This window comes from Triturus cristatus, chromosome 9 (assembly GCF_964204655.1).
Source record: "Triturus cristatus chromosome 9, aTriCri1.1, whole genome shotgun sequence".
Lineage (NCBI taxonomy): Eukaryota > Metazoa > Chordata > Amphibia > Caudata > Salamandridae > Triturus > Triturus cristatus.
In genome coordinates, this window is record NC_140592.1 from 698,068,077 (window position 1) to 698,091,445 (window position 23,369).

General features: G+C 44.1%; 1 protein-coding gene across 2 annotated transcripts in view; it reads right to left on the minus strand.

The window, feature by feature from the left end:
* Positions 1–385: 385 nt before the first annotated feature.
* Positions 386–23,369, minus strand: part of FKBP2 (FKBP prolyl isomerase 2) — a 45,388-nt gene continuing 22,404 nt past the window's right edge. For both annotated transcript variants that reach the window (XM_085625818.1, XM_085625819.1), the window contains exons 4-6: positions 7,353–7,399; positions 6,324–6,359; positions 386–581 (exon numbers count right to left, since the gene is read on the minus strand). In XM_085625818.1, coding sequence (XP_085481944.1) covers positions 520–581; positions 6,324–6,359; positions 7,353–7,399 — 145 coding nt within the window. In that variant the 3' untranslated portion in view covers positions 386–519. The remainder of the gene's footprint in view (positions 582–6,323; positions 6,360–7,352; positions 7,400–23,369) is intronic.

A 23,369-nucleotide genomic window follows, 5' to 3' on the forward strand; every position in this document is an offset into this window, starting at 1 on the left:
AAAATGGCTGACGTTTTGATAAGAGTTATTTTCAAACCAAGTGGTTTTTCCATAGTTGATGTAGAGTTTAAAACTAAAATGTTCCTGAATATTTGTCTCAAACTAAATGCATTTCAAACTACAAGTTTCAAACTTTCAAACCTAGATTCATGTTAATAATCACACAATCAAAACAGGTTTGCTACCCCAAGGTGTATGCTGATCGGCTGCGTCTAGTTCGCCAGATGAAGTTTGGAGATCATCTTGAACTTCTAACAGCAGACTCTATTCCAGTCATTACTACTCCAAGTCTTGGCAAATAACATTTCACATTATAACCTAATAAATCATTTCATTTTATGTACATTCCACTATCAATTCTTTGCTTCAAGAAATGACAAAAATATTTAATTTGTGCCAATTTTTATTTGTGTTGGAATCTTCATTGCAACAAAACAAGGTAATTTCTTGAATATCACCAGAGATCGTAAATAAAAAACAAAACACAATCCCACAAAAGACAAAAAATCCTTGGCAGATCTACAAATCGGACCGGCGGTCAATCTTCAACAGCTCCACCTCGAAAATCAATGTGGCGCCGCCTGGAGAAATGAGAAACCTGAGTCAGTGACCTCCGGTTCTGGCAGAGACAATTGCAGATCTCACCCACATAATGACTAAGCAGATATGAGAATCAGGTTAGGCAGACGAGCAGGATGAAGAAAGCAGGCAGTTAAGATGAGGCAAATGCAGACAGGCAGCCCTAAGTGCATGCAGAATGGAGAATAATGCACGAAGACTGCTCTTGCAGCCTGCCTTGCTCTACAGAAAAAGCACAGACCCAGTCAGTCACAGCCCAGTGTTGTTCCCAGTACCACTCTTGCAAAGCAACTAGTTATTTACATGTGACAATCGGTTTGTACCTCAAGCATTGTAGATTCACATATTGTGAACTCTCATGCAGTCTAGTGCTCAGCTCTATATACTCTAATTTGTTGTCTTTCAAAGTCATTCCAGTTTCAGGTATACATAAAATGACTCACTATCAAGTCCCTTTAATCCCACAATGCACCAGCATGCAAACTCCACCTTCGAATATGTATTTTGCCCATCAGAACATGAATCCAGAGTACGTATGGCAACAGCAAACATGAATCCATTTTAATTGTCTGTACTACTTTCACGCTTCAAGGAGATGAGAGAGTGGCTTGTAAACCTGCAACACTACAAGCAACGTCCGTTTGCTAAAAGTAAGTAATGTTTTCAGTTGGCAGATTGTGTTGTAGATCAAATGAGTTGAGACTATTATATTAAGTTTTCAAAGCAGTCTGAAAAACGTGTCTAATTCCTGGCCTGTACACATCTTGCCAACAATGAAAATAAGCCTATGTAGCCCATCTACTAGCAAGCTGAAGGAATGTTCCCAGGAAAGTCATGTTATTGACTACGTTCTTACAAATAGGATATGCTTATGGTGTCTCCAGAAGCATCTAGCATTTACATAACGAACCTTAAAACATCTTATCGAGTAATGCCAGCGTTAGAAATAGCTCTCCAATCAAAGCAAAAACTGTTTTGTCTTGTAGGGCAATCAATGAAAAACATAAGGACACTTCTAGGTTCAAGTGTTCTTTTCCACCTCATTTTGTAGGTTAATAAAAAAAAAAAAAGTTTGCAATATGGATTGATGAATAAAAACAAATGAGGCCATTTTTGGTAAAAGCCTGGATGAGGCTGTAGGACTTTTATCTTCTCGTACTGTATATATGGCTATGGCTGAGGCTGAGATGGGGCTTTTCGGTGTTACCACTCGCAGAGCCTCTGGAGGTTTTTTTTAAAAATCGTTTTAAAGTTCGTAATCTGACTCATTTTTTGCACACATTGTTAGCTGCCTTGAATCTGCCTGAGTTTGATTTTTACTCTAGTCTGACTATTTTATATTTAGCTCAAAATTGCCTGTTTTAATTGCAAACCATTTTAAATAGTGTGAACTGTTTTTATAAGCGCTTGGCTGAGCGTCTATACTATCTTGCACATTGCACTTTTTTGGACCTATAATTCCACCTGACCATAGAGAGGATCGCTCCTCCTCTCAGTCATAGAGTGGACATGTTAGCGGTCTAGCTGCACGTGCTCGCCTAAATATGGCGGCTACAGCGCGGAGGCACCCAAGGCAAGCCCGCCTGTGCCCGGCCGGGACCAGTAACCCTGGTCAAATTTCTCCACAGCACCTCAATCAGTTAAGGTACAACTCTGACGAACTACGTCAGCTCAGGCCCACATTACACCCGCAATGCGCGCATATCATTGAGCCGGACAGTCTCCATAGAAGTGTTGTGTGCTGGGGAGAAACCTAGTCCACACTGATGACACAGGGAAAGATAGCACACTGGAGAATGGGGCTCAAACTGCAGGTCCCTCCCCAGGCATAAAACAGCGATTGGGATGCCCCTGGAAGAGGATGCCCCTGGAAGAGGAATCACTCGACATACTGTTTATTACAGAAACATGGCTGAATCAGAGCTCTACTCCTGATATCATGGCCCTTCACCCAGGCTATACCATTAGCAGGCAGGACAGGGTGGAAAAACTTGCTCTATGCAATGCCATGCAGCTTCGAATCACACTCGCCCACACTTCCTCTTTTTCTGGAACGCTCATTTACAGACCCCCCTGGTCCATATACAACTTTTTTAGACGCCCTCCCTGAGCTTCTTGACAGGTTTATCATAGGAAAAGGAGCTCTTACAGCACTTGGTGATTTTAATATTCACCTGGATGACCCTGGAACTCTTTCAGTTAGTGAACGCTGCTACCCATGAAAAAGGGAATATCCTAGTCCCAATCTTTTCTAATGACCGTAAGATCCGGGTGCTCAGATCCGTCCCAGTCCCATTGTCTGACCACAATTATATCCCCTTCCTTTACACTAAAACACCCAGTCAGACTCGGCCAGTAGGTGACAAAGTCAGGTAGGAAGTGGCCTAGGGTCACCCCAGAAAAATGGATCACTCTCCTAAAGTCTAACCCACAATCCCTACGAGATGATCCCAACGAGGCCCACTAATGCTGGTCGGACTGGATCAATGATTCAGTGGAAAAATGCTTACGGAAACCTACAATGAAAACACAATCTAATCCCTGAAGAGCAGCCTGGTTTAAAACCCACTTAGCCTCCCAAAAGAAGAAATGTAAGAGACTAGAAAATAACTGGAGGAAGACTTATGCCCCGGATTTTAAGACGCTGTACAAAAACGCAATCCGACAATATCACAATGATATCAAGGAAGCTCAAACAAAATACTATGAAGAACGGATCAGTATGGCCACCAACTCCCCCAAAGAGCTTTTTAAAATCGTACAGCCCCTTACCACCACTGAACAGAGTACCCCCAATCCTCCAAGGAGAGATGCAATGAGCTTCCCACCTTTTTTAAAAAATAAAGTGGAATTTATCTATAATTCACAGCACCTGAGTCCCTTGGGTGACTCTGAAGTCACGCGGGAAATCTTTCCGAGCTCAGGTCAGCACAACAGTCAAGACCCCCCCCCACCTTTCAACTGCTCCAGCTCTTGACTCCTTTCCGGCCCTAAGCATAGAACACTTGGGTCTCATCCGGTTTTCTCCACAATGGCAGATCTTATTTCATTATCCCCGAGCACCGGGATAGTGCCCAAAATAAATGGAAGCACACCATTGTAAAGCCCTTGCTCAAGAAACCCCATCTTGATCCCACATTGTTGGGGAATTCCCGCTCCATCTTATTGCTCCCCATTCTGGGGAAAGTCGTTTAGAAACACGTAAATAGCACAATCTCGCAATTCCTGGAGGCAAATAATATTCTGCACCAATCCCAGATCCGTCTTGAACACAGTACGGAATCCGCTCTCCTCCTAGTGAATGAGAAACTTAAAATGATATTGGACCAGGGAGGAACTACCGCCATTCTTCTTTTTGATCTCAGTGTGGCATTTGACACTGTTGATCACAGTAGACTAGGACAGATTGGGATTCAGGGTAAGGACATCCTGTGACTGTCCTCCTTCCTAAGTGAAAGATATTTCTAATGCATGGAATCTGGAATTTTCCCTGACACGCTCGTTGCCCCATACGGAGATCCTTGGGGATCCGCACTCAGTTCCACCCTGTTTAATCTTTACATTAGTCCACTGGCACAAATGTTAGAGGAGTTTGGACTGTCAATTGTGTCTTATACTGATGACACACAATTGGTAGTCTCAGAGTCTGATGCTACTAACTCCAATCACCTGCAGCTAGCCCATGCATGGAAAAAATAGCTAACTGGATGTCCAATTTCAGTCTAAAGCTCGACGGTGTGAAAACTGAGCTTATGTTCCTGGGTAACTACACAGACCCTTGGAACAGGATCATCTGGCCCGGAAAACTGGGGTGCGCCCCCAAGCCCTCCGTCAAGAACTTGAGGATGTGGCTTGACCAGAATCTTTTTATGGATACCTAAGCAAAAAAACTCTCAGCTACCTGCTTCAGTATACTACACCAGATCCATAAGATCATAGACCTTCTCCCAGACCAGGCGCGGAGAACGGTGATTCAGGCACTAGTGGTCTTAATATTGGACTACGGTAACTCACTGTACCTAGGGGCCCCCAAATATGTAGTCAACAGGCTTCAGGTGGATCAAAATGTGGCGGCCAGGATGCTACTGAAGATACCCAAACAGGAGCCAGTGAAAGCTTCACTGAGCAAACCCCACTGGCTTCATATCCAATCCAGAATCAAGTTCAAGGCGCTATGCCTAGCCCACAAAGCTATGTACGGCAAGGGTCCAGCCTTGTTACAATCCCTCGTTTCCACATATGTCCCCAACAGGTCCCTCGGGTCCTCATCTGATTCACTTACGAGTACAACGAGGATAAAAAGAGCCAGATGGGGAAGGAGATCCTTCACCCACTTGGTCCCAAAACTTTGGATCTCAAGGACTACTGAATTGATAGTTCTAAAGGACCTAAGTAGTTTCAGGAAGACACTCAAAACCTGGCTCTTTCCAGGATTGACTCTCCTTTAAATCCAATGTCATTATGTAGTTTTCGATCTTTAACAATGATACGACTGAATTTATTGTCCTGACATAGATAATGAGAAGGTATATTGCTTGCAGTGTGCCATTATTTTTAGGAACTGGTAAGTGCACAGAGTACGCTTTTTTGCTCCTTTGTGCAAGTCGTACTTTTGCCGGCGACTAATTTTCTAGTAAGTGCCCTTATCTGAATGCTATAAATATAATCTTTGGATTTTGATGCACTATTTTCCACTGTGGATAGTACCTATTGGTCTACATCAGTGTGTACACTCTGGCAACCTTTTTCTCCACCTGGTATTGTAGGATTGTGGGAAAATGAGATGGAGCCATTGCTTGGAGGCCAACATCGCTTGGCCTTGAGGATCAGACTCTTGATGTAGCAATGTTTTGAAAATTATTATAGCGCATTGATAAGGATGTCTTAATTAGTACCGAGGATATTGCAGAAAGGTTAGATACTTTTGATAGTTCTGTCTTTGTTCTAACATTGGCCTAAAGACTCTGATCTTCCTGTGATTTTAGCACTGCTGTTGTAATGCCCCCATGACTTAGCAATTTCTGCATCATTAAAAAAAACAAAAAAAACATTCAGGCCATTCATCAACTTTAGAATGAAATAAATACTGCCCATCGTAAGGCATAATGAGGTGGTGATGCTGTACTTTGAAATTAATTATGCATGCCTACAGATCAACAAGCTTGTATTGGTCTTCAAAGAGTGCCTGCCGCTTAAGGTTCTAAGAGTTTTTCTCCCATTTTCGCCCACTCATATCCATCGTAACCGAGTTTGAGATGCACCAGTTCATTGCGGCTTCTATTTCTATGCTCTTTCTAGCTGCATCACTCTTCTTGTTTTTCTAGTCTGATTGAAGTATGTTCTTCCATTTCCTGCATCAAAGCTCATTTGCAGTATCTGTGTACTACCTTCAAACATGGAGTAATGCGACCTTTAATGTAAGTCAATCACAGTCTGAAATGTTGCTTCTATCCTGGGTGCTGCGTTCCTAATTTTGGCAGGCTCTTAAAAATTTGTTTCATAGTTTAAGACAGTTTTCAGCAAAATGAGCTATTGTTTTTTTGTCATAGATATAAATACTTTGAAGAAAGACAATTTATAGCATTCTGAACCAAACTCTGGATGGCAGGAGAGAGTACTGCATATGATTTACAACACATGCTACAAACACAGGCAAGTGAAATGCATGCAACTAATGAAGCTCATATTGTGGATACGGCCCAGAACACTTATTCGAAACACCACCAGAGAGAACACACAAATACCTGGGATTTTTGGCGGAGCGCCCCGATCGCCATACCCTGCAGGAAAAAAGGAAAGATATGTTTAGAACATTCTTTTTTAGATCATAGTCTCATTGCACAGCCAGAGCAGCTCATGTGATGAACATCCCTTTCCAAATTCACTTACCAATGGCTAATCTGCTGCACCATGCCATAACACCCTACCAGAAAGCACAGAACTCCAGCATCAAGCACATTCCAGCAAGTCCAGCACTTAAAGGTGGTACTTCAGAATCAGAAGTCAATAAATCACTTGTGCAGCATGTGCTATTGGGACCATCACATTTTTCGGACCTCTGTAAAGTAACGAAAACCTTAACCAGAGCTCTTCACAATTTGGTGAGGGGGGAAGGGGGGGTGTTTAGAGAGGAATGTTACACCAAACAGACTTAGCTCGTTTCAAGAAAGTGATGAATATTCCAACTACTGGTTGGGCGGGGATAGTATATGGGCGAGTGACCAAAACCATGGTTAGGTGCTAATTTGCAGGATCTACCCATCCTCTCAAACCTTTATTTAACACCAATACAGAGAAAAACACTGAGAACCCTCCTCAAGAAAAGCTCAAAACTCACCCAAGACAGTATGGACTAAATTGGAGGCAGAGGCCAAAGAACTGGTGAACATTGTGACATACAAAAAAAAAAAAAAGAAGAAAAAAAAAAAAACACGCTACAGTACATGCAACTACATTGTTTGAATTCTTCCCATGCCTAGACTTATCAAAGAGTAGATATGCTATGTTTTGAGGAATTGAGGATAAACCACAAGAGAATAAAGCAAGCAGACAACGCTAATTTATAAGGGTCCTGGTCTACTCCACCCTAACACTTGAGGTGCAGCACCTTCTATTCAAAGGACTGCACATACCGACTGAGTGTGTGCCCTGTGATCAGTCACCCCGCAAGCTCCTCTTCATAATTCAGTGCGATTTGTTCAGGTCCCATGATTTATTCCTCGAGGGATTTCCTGGGAGAGATGTACAATCAGCCCAGAATGAGGACCACATACCTAGTTCAGAAGGGATTACCAACTTCCTCTTCTCGCCCTCGCACATCCTGTAAAATTGGAAGAAAAAACGTGTCATCAGTAGCAGAAAAGCAGTGTCCTGTCCCAGAGCAGACACTTTACTCTCCATTCCTAGAACTGTAGTGGTACCTTGCTCCCAGCTGCACAAAGTGAAACTAGATGATTTTATAAGAAGATCATGAAAGATGTGACCATAATGCTGGTCTAGCTCACAGAGCATAACTAGTACAGAGGTAAAGGTGCATTTACAGGTACCTTTGCAGGCTACATAGTTGCGCTGGACTGATATTGCTCTAAAAACTAAGGCTTCCCATGTACACCACTGCCAAGAAGAGGGGTAAAATAACAGCTTCATGTTAAATGTACTTAGCATACTAACTCCCAAGGCCATGACGATTTTTCTATATTAACCATGTAAATGATCACTTAATAAATGGCCACCTGTCTAAAGCCTCATACGATGAAATATTAAACTACTGTATTAGATAATTACACTCCAAAATCAAATGTGAAAACAAAACATCTTGTGAGAAATGTTGATTTATTGCTTTTGGCCGACATCTCATGGGGAAGAGAGTTTGTGAGGATGGAAATGGACTTTTACTCTTGATTCTGGTAATTTATGAAGTTTTCATTCACCGTTGGGCCTCGGCATACATTTAACTACCACTTGCACTACCAGAAGGACACTTCAAAAAGACTTTACAAACCCTCCAACCACAACTCTAGGTCCACTAGCCAACAGATCCTTTTAACCCCAAACAGCAACCCCTCCACACAAATTAGCTCTTGCTCCATTTGGAACTTCTGATCACCAAGGAACAAACACTATCTCCATCACGGACTGCTTTGCCTTTCCCCATTCCCCTCGCAACAATAATTCCTATTGCAAGAAATGCCACAATCTTCATTTGTGAAAGAGACATTGTCAATCTGCCTTTAAAACTTATTGCACCAACTTCATACACTCGACCAACAAAAAAATGTAGGAGCAGCTGTTAGACTTCTTGTAAAGAAAGACATTCCTCAGGCCAGTGTGCCTTTTCACAGAGGGACATCAGTCACTACCCCATTCAAACTCAAGGTGGTGGTACTTAGGCACCCCTCTCTCCATAGTACCTTCTTCGAAGGATGGGGACTATATCCTGTAGTCCACTGGACTCCAATCAAAGATACACAAACAGGCCACACTTTCAATCAGCTGCACAATGAGCACTCTTTCCAACATCTTTCTCACGCTACATGCCTACCAACCAGTGATCACTCTCCGTTTCATGTCTGCTATTGTTAATTACCACAAATAAAGGGACTATAGAAAATAACAATCTTTTGATTGTGTACCACCAGCATTTTGCCCTATTTTACTGTGAAACTCTGTGCACTGTGCCGCTGATAACAAGTAGTAAAGTGCCTGTGCCCCACTTTAGCATGGATGAATTGGCATACTAATGATTGGAATATTTAACTTGGCTACAAGTCCCCAGTATATGGTACAAAGGGTAGCCAGTGCCTGGAAGATGTATCTGCCCTGGGAGACCTTCCTCGGCTGCCTGGATGGAAAGCTGCAGAATGACCATCTCATGCAGAGTTCTGTAAGGCTCAGAAGGCCTTGTGCAACAGGCGGAGGACCAGAAAACTGGTGACCACTGTGGTGATCATTTATTGGGAAAATAGACTCCTGTGCGGTGAGCATATGATCCCTGAGCCTGGGTCAACCCTATTTCTGGTGATTGCCCAGTTTTATAGGGCTTCCCTACTAGAGCTGGCTAATGATATTCCACTGGGGCAAGCCAACACATTTGACCACCTAGTCACCCACTTTTACTGGTCCCCGATGAGCATCAAGTCAGATGCTTTCTGCAGGTCTTGTACAATTTATCAGGCCAGTGGCAAGTCAGGTGGGAAGCACAATGCTCCCCTCCAGAACATCCCTGTTGTGACAACACCCTTTGAAAGGGTGGCAGTGAACAAAGCATTGACCTCTAGACCCCAAGACAGCCTTAGGGAATAGGTTTATACCGCTGTACGATGACCATGTCAACCGGTACCCTGAGGCCATGTCCCTGAGAACAGTAAATATGTCCACAGTGCCTAGGGCACTGGGTGGGAATATTTACCTGCATGGGTTTTTCAAGGAGGGGGATTTCTAACATCAGAACCAACTTCATACCAACATACATGAAGGACATGTGGGATGACTGTGGGCTTAGCTACAAGGGGATAATCTATAGGTTCTCCACACCATACCCAGACCAATGGTCTTGTAGAGAGATTCTGCAAGACCTTCAATGGCATGATTGTGGGCCTGTCTGAGCGCACGAGACGCAAGTGGGACATCTTGTTACCATGCATGTTGGCTTATAGGGAAATACCCTAGAACGGAGTGCTTCCCAACTCCTTTGAACTACTGTTTGGGCATCATGCAAGCCTGTTGGCTTATAGGGAAATACCCTAGAAAGGAGTGCTTCTCAACTCCTTTGAACTACTGTTTGGGCATCATGCAAGCCTGTTGGCTTATAGGGAAATACCCTAGAAAGGAGTGCTTCTCAACTCCTTTGAACTACTGTTTGGGCATCATGCAAGAAGACTTTTCAGTCTTCTGAAAAAAGGGGGTGGAGAAAGCACCCAGGAAACTTCCAAAGCATGCCGACTACATGTTAGCCCTCAGGGTCAAGATGGGAGGCAACATGAAAGAGGTCAATGAGAATTTAGAGGCTAGCCAGGAGGTGACAAAAAACAGTGGTACAAACAGAAGGCCACTCTGGTTGAATGAATACCAACTTGGCCAAAAAGTATGGGTGATGGAGCCCATGGAAGCCGGTGTCCCCAGGACAGGTGAAACAGCCTGTACTGCTCGATTTTCCCGGCCCTATTGTGTTGATGGGTGATTAGGGTGACTTCAGTCTATTACCATTCAAGCCTAAGGGTTAGGGTGGTAAATGAAGTCTATTTACTAGGCACTTCGACATGATCCTGTGTTCTTCCCCATAGATTAGGGCTTGCACACATATCCTAGGGGATAGATTCGTTAGTCTTAGGGATGACCTGCCCTGTAGTGAGGGTATTTCATGGAGCCGTGTTGAATTCAGGCCTGGTAGGCCTCAAACGGGGGAGACTCCATCTTTCTTTCTGCTCCAGCAGCTTGAGATGTTTCCAAGTTACAGGGGATGTTTTAGTTATGAGGTGTTATTCGCTTGGAGAGAACTGGTTCAGACCGGCCCTTATCGAAGGATTGTATTTTTCTTCATGCCGAAGACGCTACATCAGGCCGGCCGGCTGGGAAAGTGTCCTTGGCACGGGGAGGTACAAGAATTTGGTGGGCGGCAGGTTACGGGCTGGAATTTTCCATGAGAAAATGCACCTCTATATTAGTGAAAGCCTGAGGTAGATACGGACACTTATTCTTTCAATCCATAGGCGGCACCTAGCCGTTAGCAGAAAAGCTACTACTTATTCCAGGGAAGACAGATGACAAACTTGAGGACGGAGAAAGACCAAGAGACAGTTACTCTTCTAGCAGAATTGCCAGAGAGGAGAGAGTAGCCGATGAGGAAGAGGTCCCAGTGACTCGGAGAAGGGAGCTACGTAGGTGTGATCTCCAGGCGAGCCGAGGCACAGACGAGAAGGGGACCTAGATGACCATTGAGTGCAGGCTACACACGACTAAGGTGATGTCGACCCCTTTCTTATTAGAGTGTACAACCTAATCTTTCACTTTTCTTTACAGGTTATATGTTACATTATGTGCTTGCGTATATGATATATATATATATATATATAATAAAGTCAGTTTGTAGTCAACATGTGCCGCGTTAAGTGGTAACTGAATAGGGGAGAAAGGAGCCCCTCGAACCAGAGAACAGGTTGTGCTCAAACTGGCAGTTCTTGTGTGATCTGATACACTGATTCCCTTGTCGTATGTTATAGTGATCATAGGATGAACTCGTGAAGGCTGCCGTCTGGGTAGGAAGTCCTGGGTCTGTCTGAGACCGCGAGGCTAAGGCTGCCGTCTGGGTAGGAAGTCCTGGGTCTGTCTGAGACCGCGAGGCTGAGACTGCCGTCTGGGTAGGAAGTCCTGGGTCTGTCTGAGACCGCGAGGCTGAGGCTGCCGTCTGGGTAGGAAGTCCTGGGTCTGTCTAAGACCGCGAGGCTGAGACTGCCGTCTGGGTAGGAAATCCTGGGTCTGTTTGAGACCGCGAGGCTGAGGTCTGGGCAGGAAGTCCTGGGTCTGTCCAAGACCGCGAGGCTGATATATATATATATATATCCATATAATAGGAATTCCCTGTCCTTAGGTGGTACATATATATATATATATAGGTGTGTTCTTGTGAATAGGCCCTAGGGAGGGGGTAACGTTCTGATTTGGGTTAGAGAGGCTCTGTTGAGCGGGTTCTATCTGATCCGACAACCCAAGCAGAACATTTGGCGTCACGAACCGTTTTCGAAACCTGTGTGCGTCGTGTTGTCTCGTGTTTGCTTTCGGCGTGTGCGTGGTTTTGTTTGTGTATTATTTGTGGTATAATTGTGTGTATAGTTTTTCTTCTTCTTTCTTTTCTTTTTCTTTCTTTTCTTCTTTCTTTTTCGCAATGTTTTCTAGAAAGTCAAAATCTACTTTCAAGTTGCCCATTGATATTCCCGGATGGGATTCAACGCCTTATGAAGCCTTAGCCCGGGAGTGGGCTGATTCTACTGGTTTGAGTGAGAATTGGAATTCTTCTTTGGAGCTGGCGGAGCCGGCTAATGTGATTACTTGTTTACAGAAGGCACCCATCTCGAAGGGTGAGGAGATTCCCATTTTAGGGCGCAGAGGTTGGATTGTTCTGTCTGCGTACAGAATTCTGCATGAGAGATTGTTGAAGCTACAGATCTCTCTTAAGGATGTGGAAGCGCACTTTGTTGAGATTCAGAATTCTCATACTTTGTTGCGGTGTCAAAATAAGTTGCTTACTGACAAACTTGAGACTTATCAGACTATTGCCGAGAGGGCGGCTGTGCGAATTGCCCGTTATAAATACAAACATCGGCGCGGCCGGGTTTCGACGCGAAAGGTGCGCCTGGTCGTGGCGAATGCCGGACTGGATTGGAATCCTGATGAATGGGATGGTAATATCTGGAACTCGAGCGATTCTGGTTCCTCGAGTGAGGAATCTGTCAAATGTGAGTCCTCCCGCTCCCGCCATGATTGTAAGCCTGCTTCTCGCACCCCTGATGGTGCACCCCGTGATTGCGCTCCTCCTTCGAGCAGGGTTGATGCTTCTTCCGCTGATTGTTCCTCTACGTGTACTGGTCGAGCTCCTTGTGATGCTCACCCCGCGGTCTCGGTGCATCCAGTTTTTCGTCGGAAATTGCAGCAGTCTCCTGCTGCTCCGCAGGGTATTTCTTTAGACTCTTTAGAGGACTTTACCCAACAGGAAATTAGTGATATTTTGCAGCGATTTCGGCAGCGAGCTGGTGAGACATTACTCACATGGATGGTGCGCCTTTATGAACTGGGCGCTGCTGGCATTATGTTGGATAATGGTGATTGTTTGAAGTTTTGTTCCTTGAGCTCGGATTCTACTGTACAGGATCATTTTCGTAACTATAATGGTGGTGGTCAAATTTCTTTACTTCAATTGGCGACTGAGGGTTGTAATATAAAGTACCCTACTGAGTCTGATTGGCCTGTGAATGACAAACAGTGGTATACTTTGCGCGACGCTGCACAACGTCTCAAAGAAGAGGTGATGAAAACGGCGATTTTTCTAGGTACTGCTGAAAGATTGCTTGATGGTTCATTGACATCTTCTGTGCGGAATCGTATTATTCGTTCTTCCCCTGTTGCTTATAAGCAGGTCATGATGACTTTATTGATTAATCAAACTGGTAACGTATTATCTACAGTACTGGAATCGGTACGCCAACTCGGTGAGTTAGGCGAGTGGTTTAAACCTGAACGTCAGTCCCGGCCTGACACTCGTACTCCTGGTGACAATAAGCTTACTAGACGTGATATCTTTTCTGGTCTTCTGGCCGATGGTGTGCGGAGGGAGGACATTGACGGTGAGACAACTGCTCGTTTGTGGGAGTTGTTTCGCAAACGTGGCTTGGATCGGAAGGAGGGTGCCCGGCGTGTTCGGATGTCTGAGTGAGATCGTGGTGGTTCTGACGGTAGCGGTGATGACGACCGCCGTGGGCGCTCTGTTCGTCGTGATGACCGACGTTATGTACGTGATATGTCCCCTCGTCGAGAGAGAGAAGAGGAAAGAGAGAGGGGAAAAAATGATTATATTTACAACAGACGTAGAGATGATAGGGATCAATCCCCTGAGTTGAGGAGGAGAGAGGATCGTCATAATCTGGCCGATCGAAACCAGAGCTGTACTGCTGATGACACGAATCCATTTCGTACTGGGAATGGATATGAACAGGAGGCTCCTATACCTAAGAAACGTGAGAGTCTTTATCCTGATTTATCCTGGTACACAGAATGCGGGAAACATGACTAGGGAATAGGTCAAGCTCCAGTACACAGATGGGCTCACAGAGATAATAGACCCTATGTAGATATTGAAATTTATTGGAGACATCGTAATATCCAAAGGGCCCGAGCATTGGTAGATACAGGAGCGGAGGCCACTCTTATTCATGGTAAATCAAAGAAGTTTAAAGGTCATTTACATCGCGGGAAACTGCCCGCTCAAATTTGGCAAATTGATTACATTGGTCCACTTCCCATGAGCAGGAATTGTCAATATGTTTGCACAATTGTTGATACATACAGTGGCTTGTTGGTAGCCCTTCCCTGTAAGCAAGCTACCCAATTGAATACCATTAAAACGTTGGAATTGGTTATCATGTATTATGGTGTGCCATTCCAAATTCAATCTGATAATGCATCCCATTTTCGTGGAAGATTGGTACAGGAATTCTGTGTGGAAAACAATATTGACTGGGTGTTTCATGTCCCGTATTATCCACAGGCCTCAGGTCTTGTGGAGAGAATGAATGGTCTGCTGAAGGGGCAGTTGCGTAAACTAACTGATGACAAATATAAGAATTGGCGAGACTTTTTATCTCAAGCACTATTAATTTTGAATAATCGTCCTTTTCTAAATGCTGAATCTCCACTTATGCGTTTGTTCCCTCCAAATGTTAATGCTCAGCCAAATGAAATCAGAGAGACTGTGATGTACTGGGAGATTACTCCCGGAGCTTTGGCTCCATGTAGAGCGACCCCAGGGTCAGCAGGTTTAGACTTGCATGCCATGGATGACACCGTTCTAAAAGGTAAAGATCGGGTCATCATCGCGACCGGTGTTGGTGTTCATATACTACCCGGGAATTTTGGATTAATCGCCCCTAGATCGGGGCTGGCCGTAAAAGGCATTCAGGTACTTGGAGGGGTCATTGACAGCGATTATCAGGGAGAGATTAAGGTGCTCCTGCTAAATAGCAGTGAGGCTGATTTGCTGATCCATCGAACTGACCGAGTGGCTCAATTACTGATAATGCCTGTCTTCAGTGGTGGGATGGTAAAAGGCACTGCCCCAACTTTGCTAACTGTACGAGGCCAGAAAGGTTTTGGCTCCACAGATAACCCTGGGGCCAGGGTTTGGGTGCAGTCGCCTAAGACTCCCCCTGAACAGGCAGAGGTCATCGCCACCGGTCATGATAATACCATTTTAGTTATGAGACCAGGGAAAGATAGCTGGGAAGCAGTCCCGGCTGACAAATGTTACTTACGAGAATGATTAATGCCTGTATTTGATTCTCTTTCAGATCATTCTTTGGACTGTTGCTGCAGGATGTGTCGTCGCAGGACTATTTTCGGGTTGGTTCGACGAGGGAGGAGGACTCCCGTCAACCCCGGATGAGCTACGCGCCCGAGTGTCGCGTTCCTTTGCTGCGTGGGATTCGTCATCGAACTTTTGGACACTACTGGCGAAAAGGGTGACCGATGCCCCTCACTTTTGTTTGACGCCGATGAGATCTGTACATGATATCCTAGCGACCTGTCTGGTTGCTGTCCCTGCTTCAATGGAAACCCTAACTAATATTTTCAACATTTCGAAGGCTCGCCCCAATGTTCTTCTGGGCGATTTTGCTACCCACACGTATTGCCCCTTATGTACGGAACTTCCGGACAGGATACCCCCCATCCAATCCCAAATAGTTACCTATAACATCACACAAGGTGATATATGCTTTTTTCTTACATGTAATCCTAGTGCAATCTCTGAATGTCTACAGCTGAAATTGAAAGGTGCTACTTCCTTCACCTTTCATGAGCGAACTTTGTGCTTTCAAAGGACACCGAAAACATGTGCTTCGGTCATGAACAATATGACTTGCAAAAGTTTGGTAGTTACCCCCAGTCATTATCGCACGATGTTGCTACCTGCCGGATGGCTTTTCTCATGTGGTAATACTTCTTGGCCATATGTCCCCGCGAATATTTCGGGTGGCCCCTGTGCTATTACAAGACTCAGTTTACTAATGTTCTCGTCACATCCGAATGCCAATTCTCGTGTGATTCGAGATACAGTGATGTTACAGGAGGATTGTGACTCATCTTTGCATTTGTATTCCAAGTCTGAATACCTTAGCTTGGCTATTTCAATTATTGGTGTTCCTGCTTTGGCGGTTTATAATGCTAAATCTATTGAGAAAATGGCCTGCTGGATGGTAAAATCTATTAATCATACTTCTACAGTCCTATCTGACATGCTGTTAGACGCCCAGGGTGAACGTAGAGCCATCTTTCAAAATAGAGCGGCCATTGATTATCTTTTGCTTAAACATGGACATGACTGCTCTGACTTTGAGGGTCTTTGTTGTTTTAACTTGTCTGATCATACACAATCTATTCGCGCCCACATTGACAGGTTACATGATTTGACGAAGGAAGTGAGAAAACACATTGACCAAGGCTGGTTTGACTGGCTCTTTAATTGGTTACCCGACCTGTATCTATTACGTCGAATATTAGGAGGTATTCTACTTACCATCGCTGTTTTGATTTCTATTTGTTGTTTTATTCAGTGTATCCCTTCACTACTTCAATTCTGCACACTTGGTGCTAGACATAGGTCAGTTAGTTTTGTTTCATATTATTCCTTTACGGATGTTAGTTCGGTTTAATGAATGTACAATAGACTGAAGTCAAGGGTGAAATGTACTGCTCGATTTTCCCGGCCCTATTGTGTTGATGGGTGATTAGGGTGACTTCAGTCTATTACCATTCAAGCCTAAGGGTTAGGGTGGTAAATGAAGTCTATTTACTAGGCACTTCGACATGATCCTGTGTTCTTCCCCATAGATTAGGGCTTGCACACATATCCTAGGGGATAGATTCGTTAGTCTTAGGGATGACCTGCCCTGTAGTGAGGGTATTTCATGGAGCCGTGTTAAATTCAGGCCTGGTAGGCCTCAAACGGGGGAGACTCCATCTTTCTTTCTGCTCCAGCAGCTTGAGATGTTTCCAAGTTACAGGGGATGTTTTAGTTATGAGGTGTTATTCGCTTGGAGAGAACCGGTTCAGACCGGCCCTTATCGAAGGATTGTATTTTTCTTCTTGCCGAAGACGCTACATCAGGCCGGCCGGCTGGGAAAGTGTCCTTGGCACGGGGAGGTACAAGAATTTGGTGGGCGGCAGGTTACGGGCTGGAATTTTCCATGAGAAAATGCACCTCTATATTAGTGAAAGCCTGAGGTAGATACGGACACTTATTCTTTCAATCCATAGGCGGCACCTAGCCGTTAGCAGAAAAGCTACTACTTATTCCAGGGAAGACAGATGACAAACTTGAGGACGGAGAAAGACCAAGAGACAGTTACTCTTCTAGCAGAATTGCCAGAGAGGAGAGAGTAGCCGATGAGGAAGAGGTCCCAGTGACTCGGAGAAGGGAGCTACGTAGGTGTGATCTCCAGGCGAGCCGAGGCACAGACGAGAAGGGGACCTAGATGACCATTGAGTGCAGGCTACACACGACTAAGGTGATGTCGACCCCTTTCTTATTAGAGTGTACAACCTAATCTTTCACTTTTCTTTACAGGTTATGTGTTACATTATGTGCTTGCGTATATGATATATATATATATATATATAATAAAGTCAGTTTGTAGTCAACATGTGCTGCGTGTTCTTGTATAAGAGGGTAGCCTATTCTTTTAGTCAGCTGCAACTCAACATGAACAGATGTTAACCCTGATCCGGTAAGTGGTAACTGAATAGGGGAGAAAGGAGCCCCTCGAACCAGAGAACAGGTTGTGCTCAAACTGGCAGTTCTTGTGTGATCTGATACACTGATTCCCTTGTCGTATGTTATAGTGATCATAGGATGAACTCGTGAAGGCTGCCGTCTGGGTAGGAAGTCCTGGGTCTGTCTGAGACCGCGAGGCTGAGGCTGCCGTCTGGGTAGGAAGTCCTGGGTCTGTCTGAGACCGCGAGGCTGAGACTGCCGTCTGGGTAGGAAGTCCTGGGTCTGTCTGAGACCGCGAGGCTGAGGCTGCCGTCTGGGTAGGAAGTCCTGGGTCTGTCTGAGACCGCGAGGCTGAGGCTGCCGTCTAGGTAGGAAGTCCTGGGTCTGTCTAAGACCGCGAGGCTGAGACTGCCGTCTGGGTAGGAAATCCTGGGTCTGTTTGAGACCGCGAGGCTGAGGCTGCCGTCTGGGCAGGAAGTCCTGGGTCTGTCCAAGACCGCGAGGCTGATATATATATATATATATATCCATATAATAGGAATTCCCTGTCCTTAGGTGGTACATATATATATATATAGGTGTGTTCTTGTGAATAGGCCCTAGGGAGGGGGTAACGTTCTGATTTGGGTTAGAGAGGCTCTGTTGAGCGGGTTCTATCTGATCCGACAACCCAAGCAGAACACAGCCCTATAATGTCAAAGAGAAGGAATGTGAGGTCACCAACCTTAAGGCTCTCCAGACAGCCAGGAACCTCTTATGGATTCTGCATGTAAACTGACACAAGCCATACTTTGAGAGGTCCAAAATCACCATGCTCTTAGAGACAGATGGTGGTGAGGAGGACAATGAACTTCTCCCACAGCTCCTGCCATACCATGAGCAAAAAGGGTCGGGGTGTGGGGAGTGTATCCTTCTCCCCCCACTTTGACAGGAGGTCAACAGCGAGAATATTGCAATTTGCCTGGGCAGTCATCCTCTTGGTTCTCACTAACCCCAGGACTTACCAATTGGTGTGCCCATGATATTGATATAGGGGACATATCTGACAAAGTAAGAGTCAATATCAAGGATGAAGTGTCCCACGATTTTGGAGCTGGGCTGATTGAGCCCTCCTGTAGTCACTGGTGTAGCCCAGTGTTACTGGTAACAAAGGTTGCCCCCCCTGTGTAGCACTCCAGAACTGCGGTTCAGTGTGGAATACAGGAAAACTCAATTAGTCACCAAGAATGATGTACATTCAATACCCAGAACTGATGAGCTCATTGGCAGATTAGGGGCTACTGAGTTCCTCAGCACCTTTGACTTGACGTCAGGTCAGGGTATTGGCATATTTCTCTGAGGATGCAAAGGCGAGGTCAGCATTCACCACACCCAGAAGTAATTTACAGTTGCCTGTAATGCCATATAGGTTAAAGAATGCCACTGCCACCTTCCATGGTTAGTAAAACAGGTCCTGGCTGGTTCGGTAGAATTCAGTGCCCCCCTATTTAGACAACATGGCAGTCCTCAGCTCCAGCTGGGAAGACCAAGAGACTCACCTGAAGGAAGTGCTTTAATCCCATCCTGGCCTGGGACCTTCCTGACAGAGACAGGCCCAAGTAGAGCATTTATGTGCCTTACTGATTATTAAAGGACATTTTGTGAAAAGGTATAAAACCACTGTTGCTCCTTGGCTGAGCAGATTTCCCAAAAGCAGCATAGGAATGTTATCTGGACAGAGGAGCAATAAAAAGGGCGAACACCTATTGCGCCATTCACTACAGAGGCAATGTAAACATGGATTAAGACCGATTATTTAAAAAGTCCTTTTAGCACACCGTAATTAACAGTCCACAACAATATTTACCAATCTTGTCTCTTTTTATATTCTTCAGGCCTCTAGCCAACACATGTTTTGTCGTGCTGGATTCATGCCTTTGGCTTCATCAGGGCGAAAGGTAAACCAAACACAACTTATTATGAATTATATTGTCAAACCCAATAATTACATTCTCCAAAATATTTGTGATGATAACCTTCATCAAAATCCTCACATGCCAATTTACATAACAATCACCCTGGGACGAAACCCCATAAACAGACTTGTGAAAAATGTATTGCAATAAAATGCCTGCCCTAAGGCAATTAAAGGAGGATAAGAATCTGATAATGAGGCAGAAAAAGGTGGGAATTTTGTGGTTACGATCCGAGTGGATTAGGACATTACATTAATGCACAATTAAGTTACCACTTTTGCTATTGGAACTAGGATTATAGTCCAAATAGGGAATCGCCTAAATGTACTAATGCTAGTCTAAAACAATGGCATAATAATGGATTACTTAATGATCACAAATATTATTTGTTGATCAACCCATGTTTATACACACTTCCAGGAACACACAAAGATATCCCTTTTCCACCAGGTAGACCTATTATTTTATTTATCGGAGGACCAGCTGAAAGCATCTCAGAATTTGTGGATTTCATTTTATGACCGTATGTGGGTAACGTACCATCTTACATTTGGGTTACTAAACATGTTCTGAGTCTAAATGAGTGATGTTATATGGGATTCAAACATAATAATAGTAACTTTGGATGTTGTATCTTTGCATAAGAATATTTCACATGGCAATCAAATTCAGGCTCTTAACCATCTCTTGAGGACAAGACCGAAAGACTTGATAGATCATACTAACATGTTGATTTCTATGACAAAAATGATACTTGAGAACATTTATTTTTGTTTAATGAGGAGTGGTATCAACAAATATGTGGTACTGCAATGTACTCCGGATTTGCCTCTTCTTATGCCAACCTATTTACGGGTTGGTTTAAGGAGAGGCATATCTGGGGCCAGGGCAGTTCCAACTGGATTGAACATAATAACTACTGGGGAAGATTCATTGATGATTGACTTAGGATTTGGCCGGGTAATAAATCTGAACATTTATTTTTAGTTCTTAACAAGAATGACTACAATATGGCCTTTACATTTCAAAATAGTTGTTAACACATAATATTTCTGTATGTGGAACTCTATATCTAGGACAACAAAATTCAAAGTAGAATATTTTGCAAAATAACATCATGTGCTGTTTTACCACATGCTACTAGTTCACACAGAAAATGTCAAATAAATGCAATACCGCATTGTGAGATGGTCAGAGCAAGGCACAACTTCATTGAGGGATGCAAGTTTTTGAAAACCATTCAGGATATCGAACAGAAAGATTAGGTCAACTAGGTAAGTAATTCTGAAACTAATAATGGATCTACCGTTTTACTATAAGGATGTTTCAAACTAAAAAAAAAAAACTGTGTGTAGCTTTAGCTTTTCGGCCCTGGCCTGGCTCACCTCCTTTTTAACCGGCCGCACTCAGGCTGTTCGCCTGGAGGGCTTTCTTGCTCCTTTCAACCCCGTCACCTGTGGAGTACCCCAGGGCTCTTCACTATCTCCCCTTCTGTTTAATCTTTACATTCACCCCCTTATTGCTGCTTTACAGGATATGGAGGTCACGGCGTTTAATTACGCCGATGACCTCCAGCTCATCTTCAATCTCTCTCCCTCCCCCGATTCCCTTCTCAAGGTGCATTCCACGCTCACGTTCATTTTCAACTGGATGAATTCCAATCAATTGAAATTGAACCCTGATAAGACCGAGTTGGTTCTCTTCGGGGGCCCCTCTAACCCCTGGTCTTCTGCTTTTCGGCCCCCTACCCTTGGCTCCCCTCCTTTACCTTCAGCCTCCGTGAAAACTTTGGGCATTAAAGTTAGTCATGACCTCTCCATGCGCCCTCAGATTAGTTCCGTAGTTTCCTCATGTTTCTTGGCCCTCAGAACCATTCGTAAAATTTCACGATATTTTTCAGTTGAAGCTCTTAAACTCATCATTTTAGCACTTATCTCGCCTCGCCTGGATTACGGCAATGCCCTTTACGTCGGCATTCCCGCTTATGAATGTCGCCGCCTACAGCTCATCCAGAATCAAGCTGCTCGCCTTATCTACAGGCTTCCTAAATCTAGTCACATTACTCCTGTTTTACGGACTCTGCACTGGCTTCCCATCAGGGAACGCTCACTTTTCCACATAGGCTGTTTGACTTTCATGTCTCTTACTGGTACTGCTACTGCGTTTGTTAGATCTAAAATAACTGCATATGTCCCCTGCAGAGATCTTCGTTCTTCCACTCTGTCCCTTCTTGAGGTGCCCCGTTTCCGTAAGAAGAAATTTGGTGGCACCAGATTTTCTACCCTTGCCCCTCTCTTTTGGAACTCACTTCCTCTTGTGAGCCGTTCCACCCCTTCTTACTTAGATTTTCGAGCCAAACTTAAAACTCATTTGTTCTCCCTAGCTTACCCCTCCTAATCTTTCTCTTCCCCTCTTCTCTCTCAGGTTTTAGTCTCCTGTCTACAGCGCCAAGAAACCGTTTGGTGATAGAGTGCTATATAAATTCTTTTCAACTTCAACTTCATATACAGATTGTAAAAATAGGTGTTAAAGTAATATACCTCAAGATTTTTTGATGATGGGCTACATGTCTTGTTTCATTTGTATTGTTTTCTTATGTTCATAGATTATTAATAGAGGATACTTTTGACTCAAAAAGCATATCTAACATAATGGGTGATCTGCAGCATGTGCCTCTTCTCCTCGAGTAAAAGTCTACATACTAGATTGACATGAGAGGTCTACTGATGACTAATATGTAAAGGTTGATATCATGAGACATGTTTAGCTAGACACAGTAGTTTTATTATGCTTGACCTGTCTGTATGTGTGTTTTTTTCTTGTACATTTTCGAATTGTGATGGAGAGGCAATTTGCAATGGGACATACATGGGTGAATTAATGAAACCGTTTATGTAATTTGTGGTTACTTGATTAATACTCAATTGTTTTGATATATTAAGCTTATGTATTTTATCACGATTCATTTTTCACACGTCTATTATGGGGTGCCCACCGGGGATGACTTATGTAAACTTGCATATATGAGGAATTTGGTAACTTTTCACAAATATTTTGTAGAATGTCATTATTGGGTTTAATGAGATAGCTCAAAATTAGTTGTGTTCTCTTAGTCTTTAGCCCTGATGAAGTTGAAGGCAGAACGCCAGCACACCGAATCACGTGTTGCTAGCCACCCAGTGATGTCTAATATGGCTCCATACCTACCATTGTATCCTGATTGGAGCATTTTAAAAACTGCAACCCGACCTGTAAAACTCTTTTGTCAGGTCTAGACCTTAATTGTAAATATTAATAAGTCACCCCTAAATAGTTCTTGTAGCCCACCAGGCAGAGTATATGGCATTTAAAAGTATCAGGCTATGGACAAAATTACTGTTAACCTGCCCTTACGTTAACTAGCACCAACACACTATTTTCACTTTAGGAAGGCTGGCTGGCCCATAGAGCAACACTGCGAAGCAATGTTAATTCTGCTACCTCCAGGTAGAGACTAGCTATAAAAGTGATTCAACTCTCCTTAACATTTAATAAAAGCCCAATTTAATGAAGAAATCAGATTAATATTAAATGCAAAGGAAAATAATGTGCATTAACCACCAGTTGCAGCCCTCTTAGTGCTCAAGTCCGGAATGAGGTGAAAAACTTCTCCCAGACTAGAGACCATGGCCTGGGTGTGGGGAGGAGGCTTAGTTCAGTCAGGATGATCATCTTGGCTCTGACCAGGAAATAAATGTACTTCAATGCCCCCCATCCCCCCCCCCCCCCCCATCACAGGCAGAGGCCAACTGAACATCTGTACAGGTTCTTCCTTTGGTCCAGCAAACATGCAAGCACCAAGAGGGGCTGCCTACAGA